Source organism: Sinocyclocheilus rhinocerous, unplaced genomic scaffold, assembly GCF_001515625.1.
Source record: "Sinocyclocheilus rhinocerous isolate Xijiao unplaced genomic scaffold, SAMN03320098_v1.1 scaffold2106, whole genome shotgun sequence".
In the NCBI taxonomy this organism is placed as follows: domain Eukaryota; kingdom Metazoa; phylum Chordata; class Actinopteri; order Cypriniformes; family Cyprinidae; genus Sinocyclocheilus; species Sinocyclocheilus rhinocerous.
In genome coordinates, this window is record NW_015657498.1 from 286,582 (window position 1) to 306,884 (window position 20,303).

Below are 20,303 nucleotides of genomic sequence, written 5' to 3' on the forward strand. Positions count from 1 at the left end.
TGCAATAATGTGCAAGTTTCTGTTTTATTAAAAAAAAAAAGTTTTTAGACTGTCACAATTTACCTAAACATGACAGATAAAATAGGCCGCCGTATTAAACTAAAGTGTTTGAATACGCAAAGGCTAATGGAATTAAAGGGTTTTCTAAAATAAAAAAGAAAGCAGTCTATTATGCTACTGGTTACGTTTTAAAAAAGAAACCATGCTGAGAATCACACAACCTGAAGCCCCTTTCAAAAACATGGAAGAATATGGAAGTGTGTTAGACACGTACACAGTTGGATTCAAATGTGCACACACAAAAGCAATCACATCACAGAGGAAACTGTGTTATTGTGTACCGCATATTGTACATTGCACTTCTGTTGAAGTGTTACAATTATTTACATGTTTGCACTTCTGTTGAAGTGTTTTAATACTTTAAATGTATGTACTTCTGTTGAAGTGTTTAACTTCCTTAAATTTGCAATTCTGGTGTTTTAATTATTTATGATAATTACAATGATGAAAATATATTATAAAGGAATTCACTATTAGTGGCACAATCCACTAGTATACATCCATAATTGGTATAAAGCAATAATTTTATATTTTAAAATTTCTATAAAAAAAATTGTATGTCCCATCATAAGCAAATGTATTACATAAGCACAAACTTGCTGAAAATGTATCCCATTTTACCTGGAAAAATGCATGTAGAATAAAAATGGATACTTTAAGAAACCATTTGTTTAAAACATTAACAGTGTATGTAGAATATATTTATTCGTATTTAACACAGTTTACCAAAAAGTGTTCCACTTTTGCTCACTTCACCCTAATTTTAATAGCTAACCCACACAATAACCAAATACCAAGTATTAGTGTATTAGTATTTTTTAACAAAATTAACAACATCAGTATTAACTGTGATGTATGAGGATAACACGTGAAGGTCTGTAGCTTTTTAACAGCCCAGTCCAGTACAAAACTACATTAAATGAGTCAGCTTGGTAACTGGCGACCTAAAACAGTATGTCCCTTTAAAGTTGGCAGAACTTTAGGTATGTTTGCCCATTTGTGCAGATAATCTTGCAGAAATAAGCAACAGATTTAGTAGAATAGTCTTGTTAATCTGTTCTAAACACCAGCCAGAATCATGTGTTCACTATGAACTAAAGCTCTCTGTTGCCATAGAAAATATTCAGGGGTTCACCACTGTAAGAGTGTTGCGGAGTCACACTGAACTTAAGGAGAAACGTTCAGCAGAATTGTTATAACTGCACACCCTCAATGACCCTGCCAAAGTCAACTTACCCAAGTGTTATCTTAAACCATCTCCTGTTTCAAATGTACTAACAAAACTACAAAAAAATTTTGTTTTTCTTACCTGATGGGAATCATGGTAAAGGGAGCCACAGAGCACTTCCTTTCATTCATTTCTAAGCAGTTAGGTCTATGGTTAGCAATATATATTTTTAATTAATGTGAGATGGTAATGCATGATTAATGGATGAATCAAGTAAGCAAAGCAAGCCGATCTAGTGATGCAGAATATAAAATTTAATCAGCAAGTAATGCATGTACAAAGAAACATGACAAGATGTAATATTGCTGTGTGGTGAAGAACAATTAAGGCATCATTTTAAAGACATTATTCTAAAACATATTAATTTAGTTGGTGAGAATTTTTAACACTCTATAAAGCAGTGGAGTGAAAGATTTCCCCTAGATGGTGAATGTTTTCCTTCTGGATCCATCTTCACCTGTCCATGGTAGTTGAGTCTGTAAAACTCTTTAGTGATTATCGATATAGGGTCTTTCCCTTGGTTTCAGGTAGAACCATCTGAATATATGAAGCAGTCAGGAGGCAGACAGCCCCAAATGGCACAAAGCAATACCGTCCTAAACCGCTCTGCAAAAAACACATACAGAGGACATTCAGAAGAGAAAGAAATCCTGTTCTTAATGGGTATTTTGTCAAATTTCCAGTTAAAATATCTAAAAATCATTTAAACACAAAAAATTTACTTAGCATTTATCTTAACGTTAGATATTAAGACTTTTTTTCAAGTTCTCACCACAAGGAAAGGGAAGATCATCCCAATAATGAAGAGGTTCAGCCACATTAGAGAGCCAGTGGCCATGTAGGCGGCAGGATGGGTTGTCTGGTTAAAAATCTCTGTTGGGAGGATTCCAGTCACTCCAGCTACCGTATGAAGAAAAGGAACACAGTGTTGATAAATGTCCAACCGCAGTATGAAATAACATTAGGGTGTTGTAATTTACCTGGTCCCATGCCAAAGCTGAGAATGTAGGTGAAGATGCAGGTCATGCTCAGGTACACTCTTAAAAATAAAGGTGCTTCAAAAGGTTCTTCAAGCAATGCCACAGAAGAACCATTTTTGGTTCCACAAAAAACCATTCAGTCAAAGGTTCTTTAAAGAACCATCTCTTTCTTACCTTTTTATAATCTGAAGAACCTTCTTTCGCCCCAAAGAACCTTTTGTGAAACAGAAAGGTTCTTCAGATGTTAAAGGTTCTTTATGGAACCATTTAGACAAAAAGGTTCTTCTATGGCATCGTGAAGCACCTTTATTTTTAAGAGTGTAAGGCATCCAGGTAACCATATTCTATTGGGTGAAAGGTAAAACCATAAGTAAAAGTCATAGTTAACCAAAGATGATGTCCATTCAGCTGAACACTCTAGATGACAATGAAGTTAAAGTTGGACATTATGTGTCCACTTTGAGGTTAGACATTAGCTTGTACATATCCTTCCACGTGACTATGTGTGTGTTGGTAAAGGGAAAAAGGGGTAATACGACACTGAATAATACACACCTCAAGTGAAAGAGACGCAGTGAAGACTACAGCCCATCCTGCCATGAGAACAAAGCCGCCCATCAACATCAGCCTCCTACCCAACCTTTCTATCAACAGGTTCTGAACACACACAGATTTAAAATTCATGTGTAACCATGTCATTCTAAACAGAAATTATTCTGTATTTAGCCTAAATCAGCCTAGCATTCAGGGTGCATTAATTCACTCACACTATGCAAGTGGGTCAAAGGATTGCCTGGATAGTTCTGGGACAGCTACATAATCGATAACAGATTAATGGAAGACTCACACACAGAATGCAAGCGGTGAATTCACACATCCCAGTGCCAGTGGTCACATATTGGATCTGTCCTGCAGATATACCCGCTTCTTGGAATATAAATGATGCATAGAAGTAAATCTGAGGATTGAAAGAAAAAGGTCCTTAATCTTTTGGATTTCTGAGTGTGCAAAACACACACACACACACACCAGCACTAACACTTGAAATCCTTCTGAAGCATTTTGAGTTATGTAAAAAAAAAAGTGTTAAGTACAGGAGAGATTTATCAAAGCATTATGAAAGGCAAGTCAGTAAGTCATTTGCTGTTTTAGTTTCCTCATTTAATTTACAGAAAAAGATTCAAATAGGTTTTTCAAATGTGGTTTTTAACAGCTAACAGTTAACCACAAATGTTGAATAACTGAAGGGAATTTACTAAATAAATGTTTCTTTTATCACAATATTAGAAGTGAATATATAATATTAATATGCACCATTTTTAAAGATAAAAATTCTGTACATTATGGACAGAGGCAGGGTCTCACCGAGTCATTACCGCACAGTTGCATGGCACTGCTCAGGACCGCCACAGTGATGAGCTGCCAGCGAACGCTGCGGTCAGTGAAGAGCTCCCACGGCTGTTTGGCACGCTCTATCTTAGTTTCATTCTGTTCCTGCAGAATCTCATCCAGCTCTTCTCTCTGCACCTCACAGCCTCGCAGACGCTGCAGTGCTGTGGAACAAACATGATTCATGTGTATAATCATGTGTGAGAATTACATGCACATTTCCAAAATATCAGAGATGACAATGAAATAATTAAAGAGAAAAATTTACATTTTGTCATTATTTACTCGCCTTCATGTCATTCCAAACATGTATGATTTACTTTCTTTTGTGAAACACAATATGAGTTATCTAACATATTGAACCCTTTTTTTCCAATGCAAAAGAAGTGAATGGTTTACTTTCATTATATGTCCAAAAGCAGCTTTGACATTCAGGGAAAGAACTTGAATTATCCCATTAAAAGTGGAGGTTATTAAAGTACATATAATGTTGCTTTATCTGTACACTCTTAAAAATAAAGGTTCCCCAAAGAACCTTTCAGTGAGTAGCTCTTAAAAGAATAATTTCCCCCCTTACTTTTTAATAATCTAAAGAAGCTTTTTCCACTATAAAGACACTTTTGTGCATTTGAAAGGTTCCATGGATGTTAAAAGGTTCTTCATGGAACCATAGATGCCAAAAAAGAACCTTAACTTTTTAAGAGTGTAAGGTTCAGTGAGGCTATCGTACTCTGTATTGCAAAGAATATAGCAATATACAGTATAACTGCAACCAATGCTGAAAAATTCAGGTTCTAATACCCATTAGGCAGGCCTCTTTGTCTCCACAGTCAATGAGGAGGTAGTGGGGACTTTCTGGAAACCAGGGCAAGGTGAGGAGTTGGATGAGGCCTGGGATAGCATTACTAGCAAATAAGTACTGCCAACACGGCTCACTACCTAACAACTCTCTGAACAAATACATTTAAAAATCAGCCATTTCAGTCATGCTTGTATATTTAATTTGGGCAAAAAAAAGATAACATTGGCATGTTATGAAATTCTGTACAAAATATCCAATTTTAAATGCACCTTATAAAGTACTCATTAAATAAAAAATTGACTTCACATCACATGGGGAAATTGTAATCGTTCTCGTGAACTGCTTCGCAAGGACTCCATGAAATATTTCACATACCTCAGACTGACCACCTGTCCCAACACCAGTCCAAAAGAAGTGAAAAGACAGCTGAGGACAGGGACACAGCCCCTCGTAAGTGCTTTGGTGCACTCTCACCAAAATACATGGGCTGTACATTCATACTGATGCCAGAATATAAACAGAGAAGATGGTTTATAATAATACCAGGAAGAAACGAACAATCTCAATCTCAAAATATAAAGGGTTCATTAACGAAATTGCATTTACAGGTAATATATATACACAGACAGTACCTGCATTTATGCAAACCAAAAATCTGGAGATGATAATCATCTCAAATGACTTTGCTGTTCGGCTCAGCAATGCAAGCAGTGAACTTGATAAGAGAAAGACATTGTTCAGCAACGTAGTCTTCTTCCTTGGAAAAGAGAACATAACAGGGCATAAAATAAAGATTTATTACTTATTTAAAGTTCACTCATTTTTAAATTTAAATCATATTTAAATAAGTCTAATTAAAGATAAATAAAACAATTTGTATGAAACATGAACTTTAACATTATACTGTATAACAACAAGATTAACTGTACCTCCCGAAACGTACAGACACTGGCCCTGCTATCAGGGCCCCAATAAAGTCGCCCAGTGAGAAAATGGAAACGATAAAGGTCCATATCAGTGTGACCTCATAAACCCCCAACTGTATTCACCATCGCTCCAGAAATGTCTCATTGACAAAGTGAATGAACTGCAGGAAGGAACACAGAACAGAAAACGGGTAATTGGCCTTAACAGACAAAGAGACTACTAATATGACATAAATGTAAACATTTTTACTCTTTCACAAACACAAAGCCAATGAAACACTTACAACAGCTGGTGCATTCATTATGGCCAGATTGTATCCATATTGTAGAGTTCCCCCAATAGCTGTAGAGGTCACCATTAATACTAAAATGTATGTATGACCCTGTTTAGGCAAATCAACTATAATGTTTACAAGCATTTAATGCACTTCTAGGCAACAAAACAAACAAATCAACTTCACAACAAAATAACTCCAATTAAATTATTAAATGACTATTAAACATTTAATTTCTAAGTGTCATCATATGATGTTATGTATGAACCTATAAAAGGGATTTTAAGTCCCTTGATGCGGTCAACAAATTAATTTTAAATGTATTTTTTTTAATAATATTTTATTAAAATGTCATTATTAGTCGCATTTATATGACTTTACAGTGAAACTCACAGCTATTTATTTAATTTAAAAACAAAAATCAGACTAATGAAAAATAACAGCAGCAATAGGACATAAACATTCTACCTTCTTCTCCTTTGTGGTCATGCTGTCCTCTTTATAGGTACTAATATTGCTTTGAGAAAAATAATCCAGAGGATAAAATCCAAGAATAGAGAAGGTAGTAATCAGTTTGTGCTCGCCATTAGATGAGACAGTAATGCTCTGAGAAAGGTGCGTTGAAAAGAGTTCGAGACTATGACAAACTTCTACGAATATTACAGCCAATAAGTAACCTCAGAATAGTTTAACCAACCACCCACTTGACTAGATAAAACAATGCTGTAAAAGATTTTCGAATTCTCTTGAGAACACCTGCTGAATTAAACTATACTGCTCCGTACAAACTATACGTTGGCACTGTGTCCACTTTAAAGTCCAAGTCCATTTAAAAGAAAATTCGATTATATTAAACTAGTTCAACTCCACCTATCGGAATATAAATATAACTGTAGGTACTGTAAAACAGAATATTTACATATTAATTTTTTTTTTAAATAAAAATTATTTTCAGCTTGTTTTACATTCAATCAACACATGTACTTAAGAAATATTTATGGTATCGCAGCATAGAACAGCAGTAATATATTAAGCCTATCCATTCATTCCATTAGGGGACAGCATAACATTATCATATTTTTGCACTCTTGAAGTTTGCACTCTAATGTTGAATTGCCAAAATAAATAAATAAAGAGTTTAAGGAATAGGTAAAAGCTTGGTTTATGGTTGACCTATGAGACAAATTAGCATTTAACACTTTGGATCAGCTAAGAAAATGCTTAAAGAGATGTTACATTTACATTTACATTACATTTAGTCATCACCTACCGCTTCTAAAGAAGTTACTGACCAATAATAAAAAACTGTATCACACACATTTTTAGTACACGTTTAACAATAAATAAAAAATTTAACTCACTCTGTAGGTTAGTTCTGAATATCAAAGCAATGTCAAAAAAATAAATATGCGTATTTAAAAAAAACTGAAAAATAGTTATGACATCACTTATATCGAAAAAAAAAATAGTTACAGAGGTTTAAACAAAATATGTTACAACACTCCCCGATCTCCAGCAATGCACGCCTCTCTTTAGCTCAGCCTCACACGCAGTGTTGCCAATTTAGCAATTTTGTTGCTAGATTTAGCAACTTTTCAGACTAGCCTAGCAACTTTTTCTTCCAAAAGCACCTAGCAACAAATGTAGCTATTTTTTAAAATGTATTTGGCAACATTTAGCAACTTTTGATAAGTGACTCAAACGATAAAAAAGGCACACATTTTCCATCTAAATTACACAAAAAGAGGAAACCAAAGGTGCCTAGCAGTACACAATTCACATGAATTAAGTTGGCCCGCGCGATGACATCGCGTCATTTAGCAACTTTTAGCAACAAATCAATCTTCCTTTAGCAACTTCCCCTAAAAATTAGTTGGCAACACTGCTCGAGCGCACGAACTACGCACACGCACGCACAACAGAAGGATGTCAGAGTGGAGAGGGTTCTGTGCTATGAGTGATTATTAGTAACGTGGTTTTGTAGTTAACAATGTTTTACCGCTTATCTTTATCATGATAGTGAATTAGAAAAAAATATATAGTTAGGGCTTTATATGACGTCAGTGGTAAGACGCCGTTGCTCAAGTTTGACGTCAAGTTCAAAATACCTGAATCGACGCATGGCGTCTTTTGTCGAGAAGGACACATGCAACTATGAAGAAAGACGCACACAGTTTAACTATGGAAGTCAGATTTCTAACCTCTGCAGCGGACTATCAATAATATTGGCCAATCCTAAGAATACGAGCGTGCCTTCCTTTAAGTTGGCAAAGGTGTTAAACGTTTTAATATAAGAGACGACGCTGCGAATCCTTCACCAACAAGTCACATAAACGCCTTATAATGATGTACCGTGCTTTTTGGGATACAATATTCCTTCTCACCGGTGAGTAAAAATATTTTATGTTGTGTTCATTCGATTTACTGGCATTATTTTTATTAAGTAAATAATAATATACATCAATTATTGAGGCACGAAAACAAAATATTAGGGTTAAACGTTGGAAATATTGCCCTTTACAAGAAAACAACATGTCGCCACATTTTTAATATAATATGAGAGAGAGAGTTTTAGCATAATAATTTGACAGCACTCTATAATCGTCAATATAAAAAACAATACTATTAGGGGAAGTATGTCAAGGGAGTCTCTCCTGACACCCACCGTTTCAGTCTCATCACCAGTAATGACAGACTTATTAGTAATGCCCAACATATAATAATTCTGCTTTGTTGTACAGCTTTTTAGCTTTATAGCATGAATAATGTGCTGTTAGTGTTTATCCAAGGCATTGAAGAAGCAGTGGTTTGCTGTCCTTTTTTGTCCAGCAGCTTCTTTGGCTCAGTAGTCTTGCTCCTGCCATTAACGAGGTTAACAGAGCTTAGTTTAAATATAGAGCTATTCTTTAGTGTCCATCTTTTATGGCTTTGTTTCTACAATGAAGGCAAGTTCTTAACTCAGCAAACAGTTTCAATGAGAGAAAGTCAGTAAAGTTTAATGAAGCAATTTTAAAAATCAGCAGGACATCATGTGTATTGTTGCTTTCTGTGCTTTTAATATTAAGCAAATGTTAATATGCATTACATCATGACTGGGTAATTTTAAACCTGCCCCAGGCAGGATGCTCTATGGTAAAGCACTGACATAACAGAACAACTTTCTGTATAGCTGGTTTGAAACGATGCGTGTTGTGAATGATGATAATTTTACAAATAAATTTGATTTGATTTGACTTAATGCCCCGTTAAGTAGTTACTTTTAATGACTAATTGTATCTGTACTGTAAGCAGCTGTTTTTGTTTTTCAAGGATATAGGCTAGGTTTCCAGTGATAAAGGTCCCATTATCTCAGTAAGTGATTTTGGTACAATGATGGTTAAAGAACGGTAGCTGCTAAGTTAAGAAAATCTTTAGAAGGAATATCCTTGCAAGGATAAGAAAGGGTTTCCTTAACTTAAAGGGCTAGGTCACCCAAAAATGCTAATTCTGTCATTATTTACTCACCCTCATCTTGGTCCAAAACTGTGTGACTTACTTTCTTTTATGGAACATGCGTGTAAATATTTTGAGAAATAGCTCAGTGTTTTTTTTTTTTTTTTTGTCCTTACAATGGATGAGTGGCCTTTACTTAAAAAGAGAATATAGTTTTTTATAGCTATCAATCTTTAAAAAAATCACATTTATCAATATTATTAGCGTTTAACATAAAATCGATTGAGAGGCCTTATGAAGTGTATTTATATAGTAACATTGTTTAATAGAATTAAACACGTTAAATTGACAGCCCAGTGTCAAAAATGTATTTTTTTCAAGAACTGATTGTTCTGCATCACTGTCTACTGCCTACATAAGCAGCTGCTTCCTAACCATCATGGAACCTTATGATTTGGAACACATATAGACAGCAACTTTAACCCCTATACAGATAGCTCTCTGCAAGGGTTTTCAGTAGTTTGGCATTAGCATTATTTTCCACTGAGCTCATTGCAATGCAACTCTACGCATATATGATGCCTTAAAACGCTATTTCTAGCTAACTTTTAGAGCAGAGCGATACATTTTGGGATTTGTGGTGGTTATGCCGTTTTCTGTAAATGTACGAGTGAATTAGGCACGCCATGACAACGATTCGTCCGGCAGTGTCTTACCTGTGTATGCGGAGAGATCCGCATCACAAATCCACTTTAATTTATCTTAACCCAGTCATTCCCTAGCAGCTCTTAAAATAGTCTGAAGGTCAGAAGTCAGTTACTCCCACTGATGTTCCAGGGCATTTTAATTGATCTCTGAGTCTAAAGCAAGAGGTTTTTAAGTAGCTATTTCTCATTTGCACTGGACGCCACTTAAGCCTTTTTCTCTCTAGTGTGTCATGCTGTTGTTCCGCTGTTTTCTCATTGCTGTAACGGTCATGAGTCTGGCAATTTTTGACTTTGTTGGATCCTCATTTTCACATTTGGGTAAGGTGTTCACAATACTAGATTTCACAGAGGCAGTAGCAGTGACATTTGAATAGTTTTGAACACCTCGTCCTAATCTACTTAGCTGTTCTCAACAATATTAGAGTTTCATTGTAGTGCTATTGTTTTTGAATATGTGCTTGCTGTGTTTGATTTGTAGGATCCCTTTTTACATATGGGCAGGTGCAAGAGAATTCTACCTCAACAACAACCATTGCAACCACCACAACAACAACTACCACCACTACCACAACAACCACCACCAGCACGACCACAACCACTACTACTTCACATGTCAAAAGTATGCTCTGTCTGCTTTTTCCTTTATGCTCAGCTCATTTTGGGTTTCATAGGCCTGAAATCCCATGTATATTTTTGAATTTGAGAATTCATATATTCCGTGAATATGGAATATATTAAATATTATACTGCAGCCTCGTAGAAATTAAAAAGATAATACAATTTCAAATATTTAATTTATATAAAATTAACAATATGTGTAATATGTGACTTGTGTAATAATTAGTTTGACGTCTTGAGGTTGTCAACTTTTTCTGAATGTTGAAGTCGACATTACATGAAAATTCACCCTATAAATATATTTTGTAAATGCATGTTATAGATCTTATTGTGAATGATTCATCCATGTATGTTTCCTTTTTTTTATTTTTTTTTTACTTTTTTGTCCTTGTAATGTTTAATCAAAGTGTCAGAACTTGATCTTCCCATGAAAATGACAGACCTCTCTCTGGTGATGTATCCTGCACCTCCAATCATTTTGTCTGCTTTAACACTGCCCCTCAACAATCAACTGCAATCGTGCATTCATTTTTCAGTGTAACGGCCACATCTCAAAATCTTATCAACAACGATGGATAGAACCAAGTCCACATCCTACATTTTTTTTCTTTTTCGATAATCCTTTACACTTAGATCTTTTGTTACTTCTGTTTCATCGCAACTTTAAGTACTTCCTTTCATTTTGTCCAATTCGTAAAAAAATGCTATAAACTTGATTTTTTTTTTCATAATGGAATCACACGTGGTATTTAGTAAGCTGCTAACACAAAGATAGAAGGTTTTAGCCATTGTCCATTACAATTTTCTGTTTTATTTATTGTACTGCAGACAGTTTTCATCCAATGTAAATAACTTCTGCAGACAAAGCTCACAATGATTAGAAACTGGAATCTGTCAATTTAAAGAAATCCCCTCAGATCTTGACCGGTAGTCCAGTCTAGCTTTTTCTTGTCTTACACCATGTCTGCTTATGTGCTCTCTTTAACTCAAAAGTGTGCCTTAGGGAGGATAGAGTCTGAAAAACTCTAAAGGGCTGTGATCTATATACAAAATCCTCTCATTCTGATTGGCTGAGAACTTCTTTTCTACCTTCCACTTCTTCAGTTCTTCAAAATATCACTAATTTGGCTCTAGCTTTGATGGTAATAAAGACTGGAAATGTAATATAAGTAGATAATTCTGTTTGTTTAAAGCGGGGTCATGTAGTAATCTTGTGTGATGTTCACAAATTTATGATGAACTGAGATACTGGGCAACAGTATTATTGGTCATCAGGCATAACATTTGCAAATACATTTTTAAGGAATTCTTGCATAGATCTTTATATTTTATCAAACAAGAAATTGTCATTTATGTCCATATTAAACCCAGATTCTCTTTATTTTGTTCTTTATTTTGTTTTGTTTGCATAAATTATAGAATTTATAGCAGCCGCTGTCCACTCTCACTTCGATGACTGCCCTGACTCCCATAGCCACTTCTGTTTTCATGGCACATGCCGCTTTCTCATACTGGAGGAAACACCTGCATGTGTGTAAGTTGTAAGATTGTCTTTTTTTCAAATTGAATAGTTTTTTTTCTATGTATATTTCCTGCATTCTGACATTCCCTAATCTGTTAACAATCTGCATGTTCACATTAGCCTTTTCAAATTTGATAATAAAGAACGGTCTGTTTTCAAGCAATCAAAACTGATCTGTATGTTCAAGCAGTCTTATGTTGCAATATATGTTTCAGTCGCTATAATGGTGGTTTTGTTTTACAAGAGCGGTGTACAACATGCTGTCAGAAGGTTGGAAATTTGTCTGAGAGTGCTCATAGAGACTTGAATAAGTGCCGTTTTATTTAATGCTGTCACTACTAGCATTGCTATGGCACTTTTTATATTAAATCAAATGCTGTGCATCTTGATCACTGAGAAAAAAAAAAGCCAGATTCCAGAAATCCTAATACTATGATTGTAGTTTGGGATTTTTATTTATTTTTTAATATAATTTGTATCTTTTTTTTCATATATTTTCATAGTCCTGGGCGATAAAACGGTATCGATATTTATCGACAGTACACCTTCTTCGATAACGATAGAAAAACTGTTCGATATAGCGCACGATATAGGCACGTGCTATGAGTGACGCAGACCGCACACACAAACACAAACACATGCTGAATTGAGTGCTGTGCCTGCCTGTGATGAGGAGATTTTGAATAATAAAAAAAGAATATTAGTCGAATTTAAAATAAACAGTTGCATTTGAATGCAAAAATAGTACAATCAAATGTTAGGTGTGCGTCAGGGAGCGTCATTATTGGAGCGCGAGATGCGGTGATGATGTTGTAAGTGAAGTTGTTGCATTTTAATGTTTGATAAGTCTAGCCCACCAGACGTGCAGTTGCTGCGTTATTCATTCAAAATATTAGAGAAATATAGTAGCTAAAAAAAAACCCGAAACCAAGCCATTCACACAGAACGCAAATTCAGCGCATTTTTTAGACCGACAAATATGCCTGCTGCTCTCACGTCTCACACAAGAGATGTATAGAAAGCCATGCAAAGTTAAAACAGTTTAAACTTCTATAAAACGCGTTACGAATTTGTGGAGGTTTATTCCGTTTCACTGCATCTCGTATGTTTTTAAAGGCAATCTGTGTGATGGGCGATTCAGCTCTTTGTATTAAGCAATGCATAAATACATGATGCTGTTTTGTTCATAATTGTTTATGCAATTTATGAAATTATGTTTGATTTATATGAGTTAATTTAGACGTAATGCACATTTTTCTTTTGTGAATCTATTTCACTATTTCTAGTTATTTCCTTTGCGTTGACAATTTAATGCGCTGCATTATTTTGCTCATTGCGCTCCCCTGTGGCTTCGGGAGACAAGCCAAAAGTTTAATTCAGACCTATTTAATCTGCATATAAAACATTAGAAATGAGATGTTTAATTTTTCTTTTGTGTTTGACTGTTAAAACAAAATATTTTTTGTTTGTCTCAATAAATTGGGTTAATTTAAAAATACAGTGGCTAAATTTAAACGCTTTTTTTCTATTGCTCTTTGTTTAAAAAAAAAAAAGGTTATAAAAATGTCAATAATTATCGATACCGAACGATATGAAACATTATATCGTTGATAAATTTTTTAGCTATATTGCCCAGCCCTATATTTTCATATAATAATGGGATTAAACAGCTAAACAATCTGACATGCATTTTGATTGCTGACTCACTTGGATAAATTCTTTTGGATAAATGCTTACAGCATCTTCGTTAAGCTGTCCTTGTCAAGACAAGAGTGTTTTGTCCTTTGCTATATTGTATTTCCGTGTATAAATCTGGCACAATAGCAGTATTCAACTCTGTGTTGGTGCTTGTGTCTAAGTTGGTATGAGTCCTCCTGTTGTCAGGGAATTTATTGTTTTTTCTATGTCCATATCCGTATGTAGTAGTTCACCACAAAAAGTCAAATAAATTTTAGTCAATTTGAATTTGATTGATATTATGAACATGATACTGGCAGATTCCTCATTTTGGAATGAAATGCTTTTACGAACATCTATTGAACATACTCATGTTTTGCAGTGCATATTTTCATTTTTGGCTTTAGTTTTATAAAGCTCCCTTTTCAATTATAATAAAAGTCACTCTTGTGCATGTTTGTGTAGATGTCATCCTGGCTTTATGGGTATGCGATGTGAACATGCAGACCTCTTGGCAGTGGTGGCGTCTAACCACAGGCAACAGACTGTGGCCACCATGCTGGTGTTGTGTGTGGTGGGCAGTGTTGTACTCATGCTGCTGTGCACGTTACTAAAGTGAGTATTATTCATTTAAATGTACTCATTTATCTGTATTTATTATTCTTTTTTTTAAAATAAAAATCACAGTAAAACAGTAATAATGTGAAATATGATTGCAATTTAAAAGAACTATTTTCTATTTTAATACATTTTAAAATGTAATTTATTACTGTGACAGCAAATATGTCATTACTCCAGTCTTCAGTGTCACATGATCCTTCAGAAATCATTCTAATATGCTAACTTAATGCTCAAGAAACATTTCTTATTATTATCAGTGTTGAAATCAATGTTGTGCTGCTTAATATTTTGTGGAAACTGTGATACACTATCATTCAAGAGTTTGGGTTAAATAATAATAAAAACAAATTTTTATAAAAAATGTTATTCAGCCAAGAAACATTAAATTTCTATTCTATTCCAAATAAATACTGTTCTTTTGAACTTTCTATTCATCAAAGAATCCTGAAAAAAAAAAAAAAACATTTTCGACAACAATATAAAGTAGCAAATAAAATTTTCAACATTGATAATAATAAAAACAATTATTATTAATTGGGCAACAATAAAAATTGAGCACAAAATCAGCATATTAGAATTTCTGCAATCATGTGACATACATTTACAGTACAAACAATGTTTGTATGTAGAACTGTATAAAAAGTATGATCTTTTTATAAGCATTTTAGAACGTAATATAATCTAATTACAAGTGCTTAATTTTTTTAATCTGATAATGAATTCTAGCATATGTCATAATTTCCCCAGAGCAGGTTATTTGTTTGGGTTTATTCTGTTAACTGTCTTTGTTGAATCAACTGTGCAATACAATTTTTGTGGAAGGAGAAAGAGGTCATTTGCAGACTTCACACATTGTCTTTCTAGTTGTTGGTGGAGACGGGGTGGTTGTGGGCGAGGTAACACCATTTCGTGTTGGTCGGAGAAGCCTAGGAGTATTCTGACTGGTGGGACATCCTGCTGTCACTCAGAAACAGGTATTCTGGTGCTATATTTCCATTTTTACACAACTTTTTGCTGAGCTGTAATGTCATGTGTTAAGTGTCATGCGGTGTCTAATTATGATCATCAATAGGGGGTGTTTGCATACTGAGACCAGCATATGTGTGAGGCCTTTAACTTTTAATGGCCTATGATTTGTCTTTGCTCAAGGGGGTTAAGCTGTTAGTTTAGCCATCTGTTGTCACTCTGTCCTAAGACTGTCAATGAACATGAGACTACTGTAATAGTTGGTCATGGTGAAACAAAGGCGAATAAACTTTTATTTTAAATGTGTAGGGCATTAAGTGTGTCAGTGCTTTCAATCGGTTCTTTTGTTTAACTCATAATCAAGCCTAATTAAGATACAAAGATTGAAATCTGCTGCCTTATTTTTTCTTTCAAGTTAATGTGAAAGATGTAAATGATAAACACTGCCAGTTTGGACACACCCACTTAATATTTACTGTTATTTTTAAAATGTAGAAAATAAAAATTATATATGTACACAATCATTCTTAGGTTTGGGGGGAATTTTTGAAAGAAGTCTCTTATGCTAATCATGCTGCTTTATTTAATCAAAAATACAGTAAAAACAGTAATATTATGAAATATTATTATAGTTTAAAATAATGGTTTTCTACTTTCATATATTTTAAAATGTAATTTAATTCTGTGATGCAAAGCTAAATTTTCCCATCTTCAGTGTCACATGATCCTTTAGAAATCATTCTAAATATGCTATTTTGGTGTTCAAGAAACATTTCTTATATCATCAGTGTTGAAAATAGTTGTGCTGCTTGATATTTTTTGTAGAAACCATTATACATTTTATGTTAGGTTTTTTGAAGAAAATACATTTATTTGATATAGAAATCTTTTGTAACAAATTTTAAATGTCTTTACTCTCTACTGTCTTTTGAACATTTTAATGCATTCTTCTGCAATAAAAGTATTAATTGCTTAAAAAAAAATTACTGATCTCAAACTTTTAAACAGTAAATAAAACAAATAATATTTTTCTCTTAAGAAAATCATTTGTAGAAACAATTTATATTTGTCTAGGTCAATCTTTATTTTAAGGTCCAATTCTCGTTATCAACAAACCATTAACTATGACTTTTGCCTCAATAAACTCCCAATTTGCTGCTTATTAATAGTTAGTAAGTTAGTTGTTAAGTTTAGGTATGGGCTAGGATTAGGGATGTAGAATATGGTCATGCAGAATAAGGCATTAATATGTGCTTTATAAGTATTCATAAACAGACAATATGTTAATAATAGGCATGCCAATAAGCAACTAGATAATAGTGAGAATTGATCACTATACTAAAGTGTTAACTTTGTCTACAAAACTATTTGAAAAAAAAATCCTTAAAAAGATAGTTCACCCAAAAATGAAAATTACCCCATGATTTACTCTCCCTCAAGCCATCCTAGGTGTATATGACTTTCTTCTTTCAGACAAATGCAATCGGAGTTATATTAAAAAATGTCCTGGCTCTTCTAAACTAAAATAATGGCAGTGAATGGTGGTCGAGATTTTGAAGCCCAAAAAAGTGCATCCATTCATCACAATCATAAAAAGTGCTCCACATAGCTCCAGGGGGTTAATAAAGGCCTTCTGAAATGAAGCGATGTGTTTGTTTCAGAAATATATCCATATTTAAAACTTTATTAACTTAATTTATAAAACTTTATTCAGCTTCGGTGAGAAGTGACGAACGCGGAAGCGCAGAGGAGAGAGCAAAACAAAACACCAGTCATGAATTAGAAGTACAAAACAAGGATTTGTAAAGAAAAATTTCAATATAAGCCAAGAGGAGACTGGTTTTGCTTTGCTGTAAACAAAGCTTGGTTCTCGCGAGACTAGCATATTCTCACCGGAGCTTACACTACACCTACTTCCTCGCCACTCTCTCGTAAATGTGTGTACGACAGTTAGCGGAAGCTTGAGATTACGGTTTATAAAATTTTAAATATGGATATATTTCTTACACAAACGCATCACTTCACTTCAGAAGGCCTTTATTAACCCCCAGTAATAGTGAGAATTGATCACTATACTAAAGTGTTAACTTTGTCTACAAAACTATTTGAAAAAAAAATCCTTAAAAAGATAGTTCACCCAAAAATGAAAATTACCCCATGATTTACTCTCCCTCAAGCCATCCTAGGTGTATATGACTTTCTTCTTTCAGACAAATGCAATCGGAGTTATATTAAAAAATGTCCTGGCTCTTCTAAACTAAAATAATGGCAGTGAATGGTGGTCGAGATTTTGAAGCCCAAAAAAGTGCATCCATTCATCACAATCATAAAAAGTGCTCCACATAGCTCCAGGGGGTTAATAAAGGCCTTCTGAAATGAAGCGATGTGTTTGTTTCAGAAATATATCCATATTTAAAACTTTATTAACTTAATTTATAAAACTTTATTCAGCTTCGGTGAGAAGTGACGAACGCGGAAGCGCAGAGGAGAGAGCAAAACAAAACACCAGTCAGTCATGAATAGTACAAAACAAGGATTTGTAAAGAAAAATTTCAATATAAGCCAAGAGGAGACTGGTTTTCCTTTGCTGTAAACAAAGCTTGGTTCTCGCGAGACTAGCATATTCTCACCGGAGCTTACACTACGCCTACTTCCTCGCCACTCTCTCGTAAATGTGTGTACGACAGTTAGCGGAAGCTTGAGATTACGGTTTATAAAATTTTAAATATGGATATATTTCTTACACAAACGCATCACTTCACTTCAGAAGGCCTTTATTAACCCCCCGGAGCCGTGTGGAGCACTTTTTATGATGCATGGACGTACTTTTTTAGGCTTCAAAATCTCGACCACCATTTACTGCCATTATAAAGTTTAGAAGAGCCAGGACATTTTTTAATATAACTCTGATTGCATTCGTCTGAAAGAAGAAAGTCGATAACACCTAGGATGGCTTGAGGGTGAGTAAATCTTGGTTCTCGCGAGACTAGCATATTCTCACCGGAGCTTACACTACGCCTACTTCCTCGCCACTCTCTCGTAAATGTGTGTACGTACGACAGTGGAAGCTTGAGATTACGGTTTATAAAATTTTAAATATGGATATATTTCTTACACAAACGCATCACTTCACTTCAGAAGGCCTTTATTAACCCCCAGGAGCCGTGTGGAGCACTTTTTATGATGCACGGATGTACTTTTTTAGGCTTCAAAATCTCGACCACCATTTACTGCCATTATAAAGTTTAGAAGAGCCAGGACATTTTTTAATATAACTCTGATTGCATTCGTCTGAAAGAAGAAAGTCGATAACACCTAGGATGGCTTGAGGGTGAGTAAATCACGGGGTAATTTAAATTTTTGGGTGAACTATCCCTTTAAGCTTTTAGATCAAAAGATTTTAAAGAACGATTTTGAAAAACGATTCAGTCAAGTGTCTAAACTTTAGCTTGGTAGCATATTTCATGTTATGTTGTGAGCATATGTTCCTTGTCTTAGTGGGCAGATTATGTGTAATCACTGGAGGAACTGAATATCCCCAGACATAATTACGCAATTAGAAATGGAATTGTTGGAATTTTGTCCATACAAATGCCCTCAGTATCACTGCCAGTCTGCACAACAGTGCTGCTTGTTGACAGAGTATTGCAAACCTTTAATTAGAGTTGTCAACAGGACATTGTCACATTGTCAGCATCGTCAGGCATTTCTAATTGTTAGGTAGAACTGTGCCTATGTTTCCACAGTAACATATCAATACATTTGCATGTCATCATACTAAGGTGAAACATTGTGTCATGTTTGTCTTAAATATGTGTATGTTTTATAAATTTTCTCTTCCACTTCCATCTTATTGTCTTTTCATCTCATCAGAAAATGTTCCTTACGCACAAGGTATTGATTTGTAAAGTGTTTTGGAGTAGTTTGATCAAACCCCTCTGCATTTCCTCCTCATTGAATCTTATTATGTGGAAAAAAGGCTTCTACATGGCTTGCAATGACGTAATCCTTTTATTTTTCATTTCTGTCTTTTCCCATGCAGTGGTCTGACATGCGTTTTCTGGAGCTTACGCAGGTGCTCTCTTAAAAATGAGACCAAAAAATCTTAATCCTGGACTTCACTATGACTGCGTTTCTCAAACTACAGACTGGCACAGCTGGTAAGCGCAGTACATATTGAGAGCATTTCGATGTGGGCAGTGAGAGAACTCAAACATGGAACTTTACATTCAGACTGACTGAGTCATTCCTAAAAGGATATTTTTGGAAGAACAACAGCAATGACAAGAGTTAAAGATGGAACTCAAAAACTGAGAAACTCTGAAAGAAGAACTCCGAACAAGCTACATGGAACTCAACTAAGGATCTAGTGATGTAGAGACATGGCCATTTGGAATAAGGTACAGTCGATGGCCAAAAAAAACCAAACAACTGATCTGAAAGTGAGAACTTTGAGAGAGGTTTTAGAAAAATCATTCTTACTAACAGAGCTTACCTTAAAGCTATAATTATCCTTATAGATGTATAAGACAACATTCTCCCAGTTTTTGTCTTTTAAAATACTGTTATCATAAAAAAAACACTAATAATATGCCATTAATGAGATGTGAAACTCACTAAAAAGTACTTTAAGATATATTTTTTGAATGGGAGATTACTTAACATTTGAGTCAGTCAAGTAGCATGTAATATTAAAACTACAACAGACTCTTGCCAATTTATTTGAGCTTGATCTCCTTATAATGTTGATTAAAAAAAATTGTAAACAACTTTTCATAGATGAACAGCAAACATGAGACACTATAGCCGGCTCTGAGGGACAAATAATTTCTTTTACACAAAATATAACACTTTTACCATAATTACATTTTTTTTTTTTTTTGTTTTTTTTTTTTAAATAAAAATATTGGAAATGTAAGATGAAAAAATTCACAAATATGACATGTAACTTGAAGTTATGCATAGATTCACAAACCCCACACAAAATTTTCTTCATGCACAGAAAGTGCTTGTTCGTATAATGTGCTATAAAAAATTAGGCAGCATCAGTAGGGTAAATGGCTTATAATGGGAGCCTCAGTATGTTAACTATTTTTAGCC

At 34.5% G+C, this 20,303-nt stretch overlaps 1 protein-coding gene and 1 pseudogene across 4 annotated transcripts; one reads left to right on the plus strand and one right to left on the minus strand.

Moving 5' to 3' along the window:
* Positions 1 to 1,678: 1,678 nt before the first annotated feature.
* LOC107721164 (solute carrier family 2, facilitated glucose transporter member 11-like) lies at positions 1,679 to 7,782 on the minus strand (annotated as a pseudogene).
* On the plus strand, positions 7,606 to 19,924 carry LOC107721172 (protransforming growth factor alpha-like). Of its 4 annotated transcripts, XM_016529047.1 has the most exons (7): positions 10,038 to 10,117; positions 10,278 to 10,418; positions 11,837 to 11,951; positions 14,082 to 14,231; positions 15,102 to 15,211; positions 19,077 to 19,097; positions 19,246 to 19,924. In XM_016529047.1, the coding sequence occupies exons 1-7, from the start codon at positions 10,069 to 10,071 to the stop codon at positions 19,251 to 19,253; spliced, it is 594 nt and encodes a 197-aa protein (XP_016384533.1). In that variant the 5' UTR covers positions 10,038 to 10,068; the 3' UTR covers positions 19,254 to 19,924. The 4 variants fall into 4 exon arrangements, with proteins under 4 accessions (XP_016384532.1, XP_016384531.1, XP_016384533.1 ...); XM_016529048.1 differs by lacking the exon at positions 19,077 to 19,097; XM_016529046.1 differs by lacking the exons at positions 10,038 to 10,117; positions 19,077 to 19,097; positions 19,246 to 19,924 and adding an exon at positions 7,606 to 8,046 and having other exon boundaries at positions 15,102 to 15,255.
* The last annotated feature ends 379 nt before the right edge of the window (positions 19,925 to 20,303 follow it).

What these genes read in the sequence shown, in the direction of transcription:
- LOC107721172 (XM_016529045.1), top strand. Translation starts at nt 10,030, where the DNA reads ATGCTGTTGTTCCGCTGTTTTCTCATTGCTGTAACGGTCATGAGTCTG. An exon ending in ATCCTCATTTTCACATTTGG is followed by an intron (nt 10,118 to 10,277) that starts GTAAGGTGTTCA and finishes TTTGATTTGTAG; the next exon opens with GATCCCTTTTTACATATGGG. An exon ending in CTGCTGTGCACGTTACTAAA is followed by an intron (nt 14,232 to 15,101) that starts GTGAGTATTATT and finishes TTGTCTTTCTAG; the next exon opens with TTGTTGGTGGAGACGGGGTG.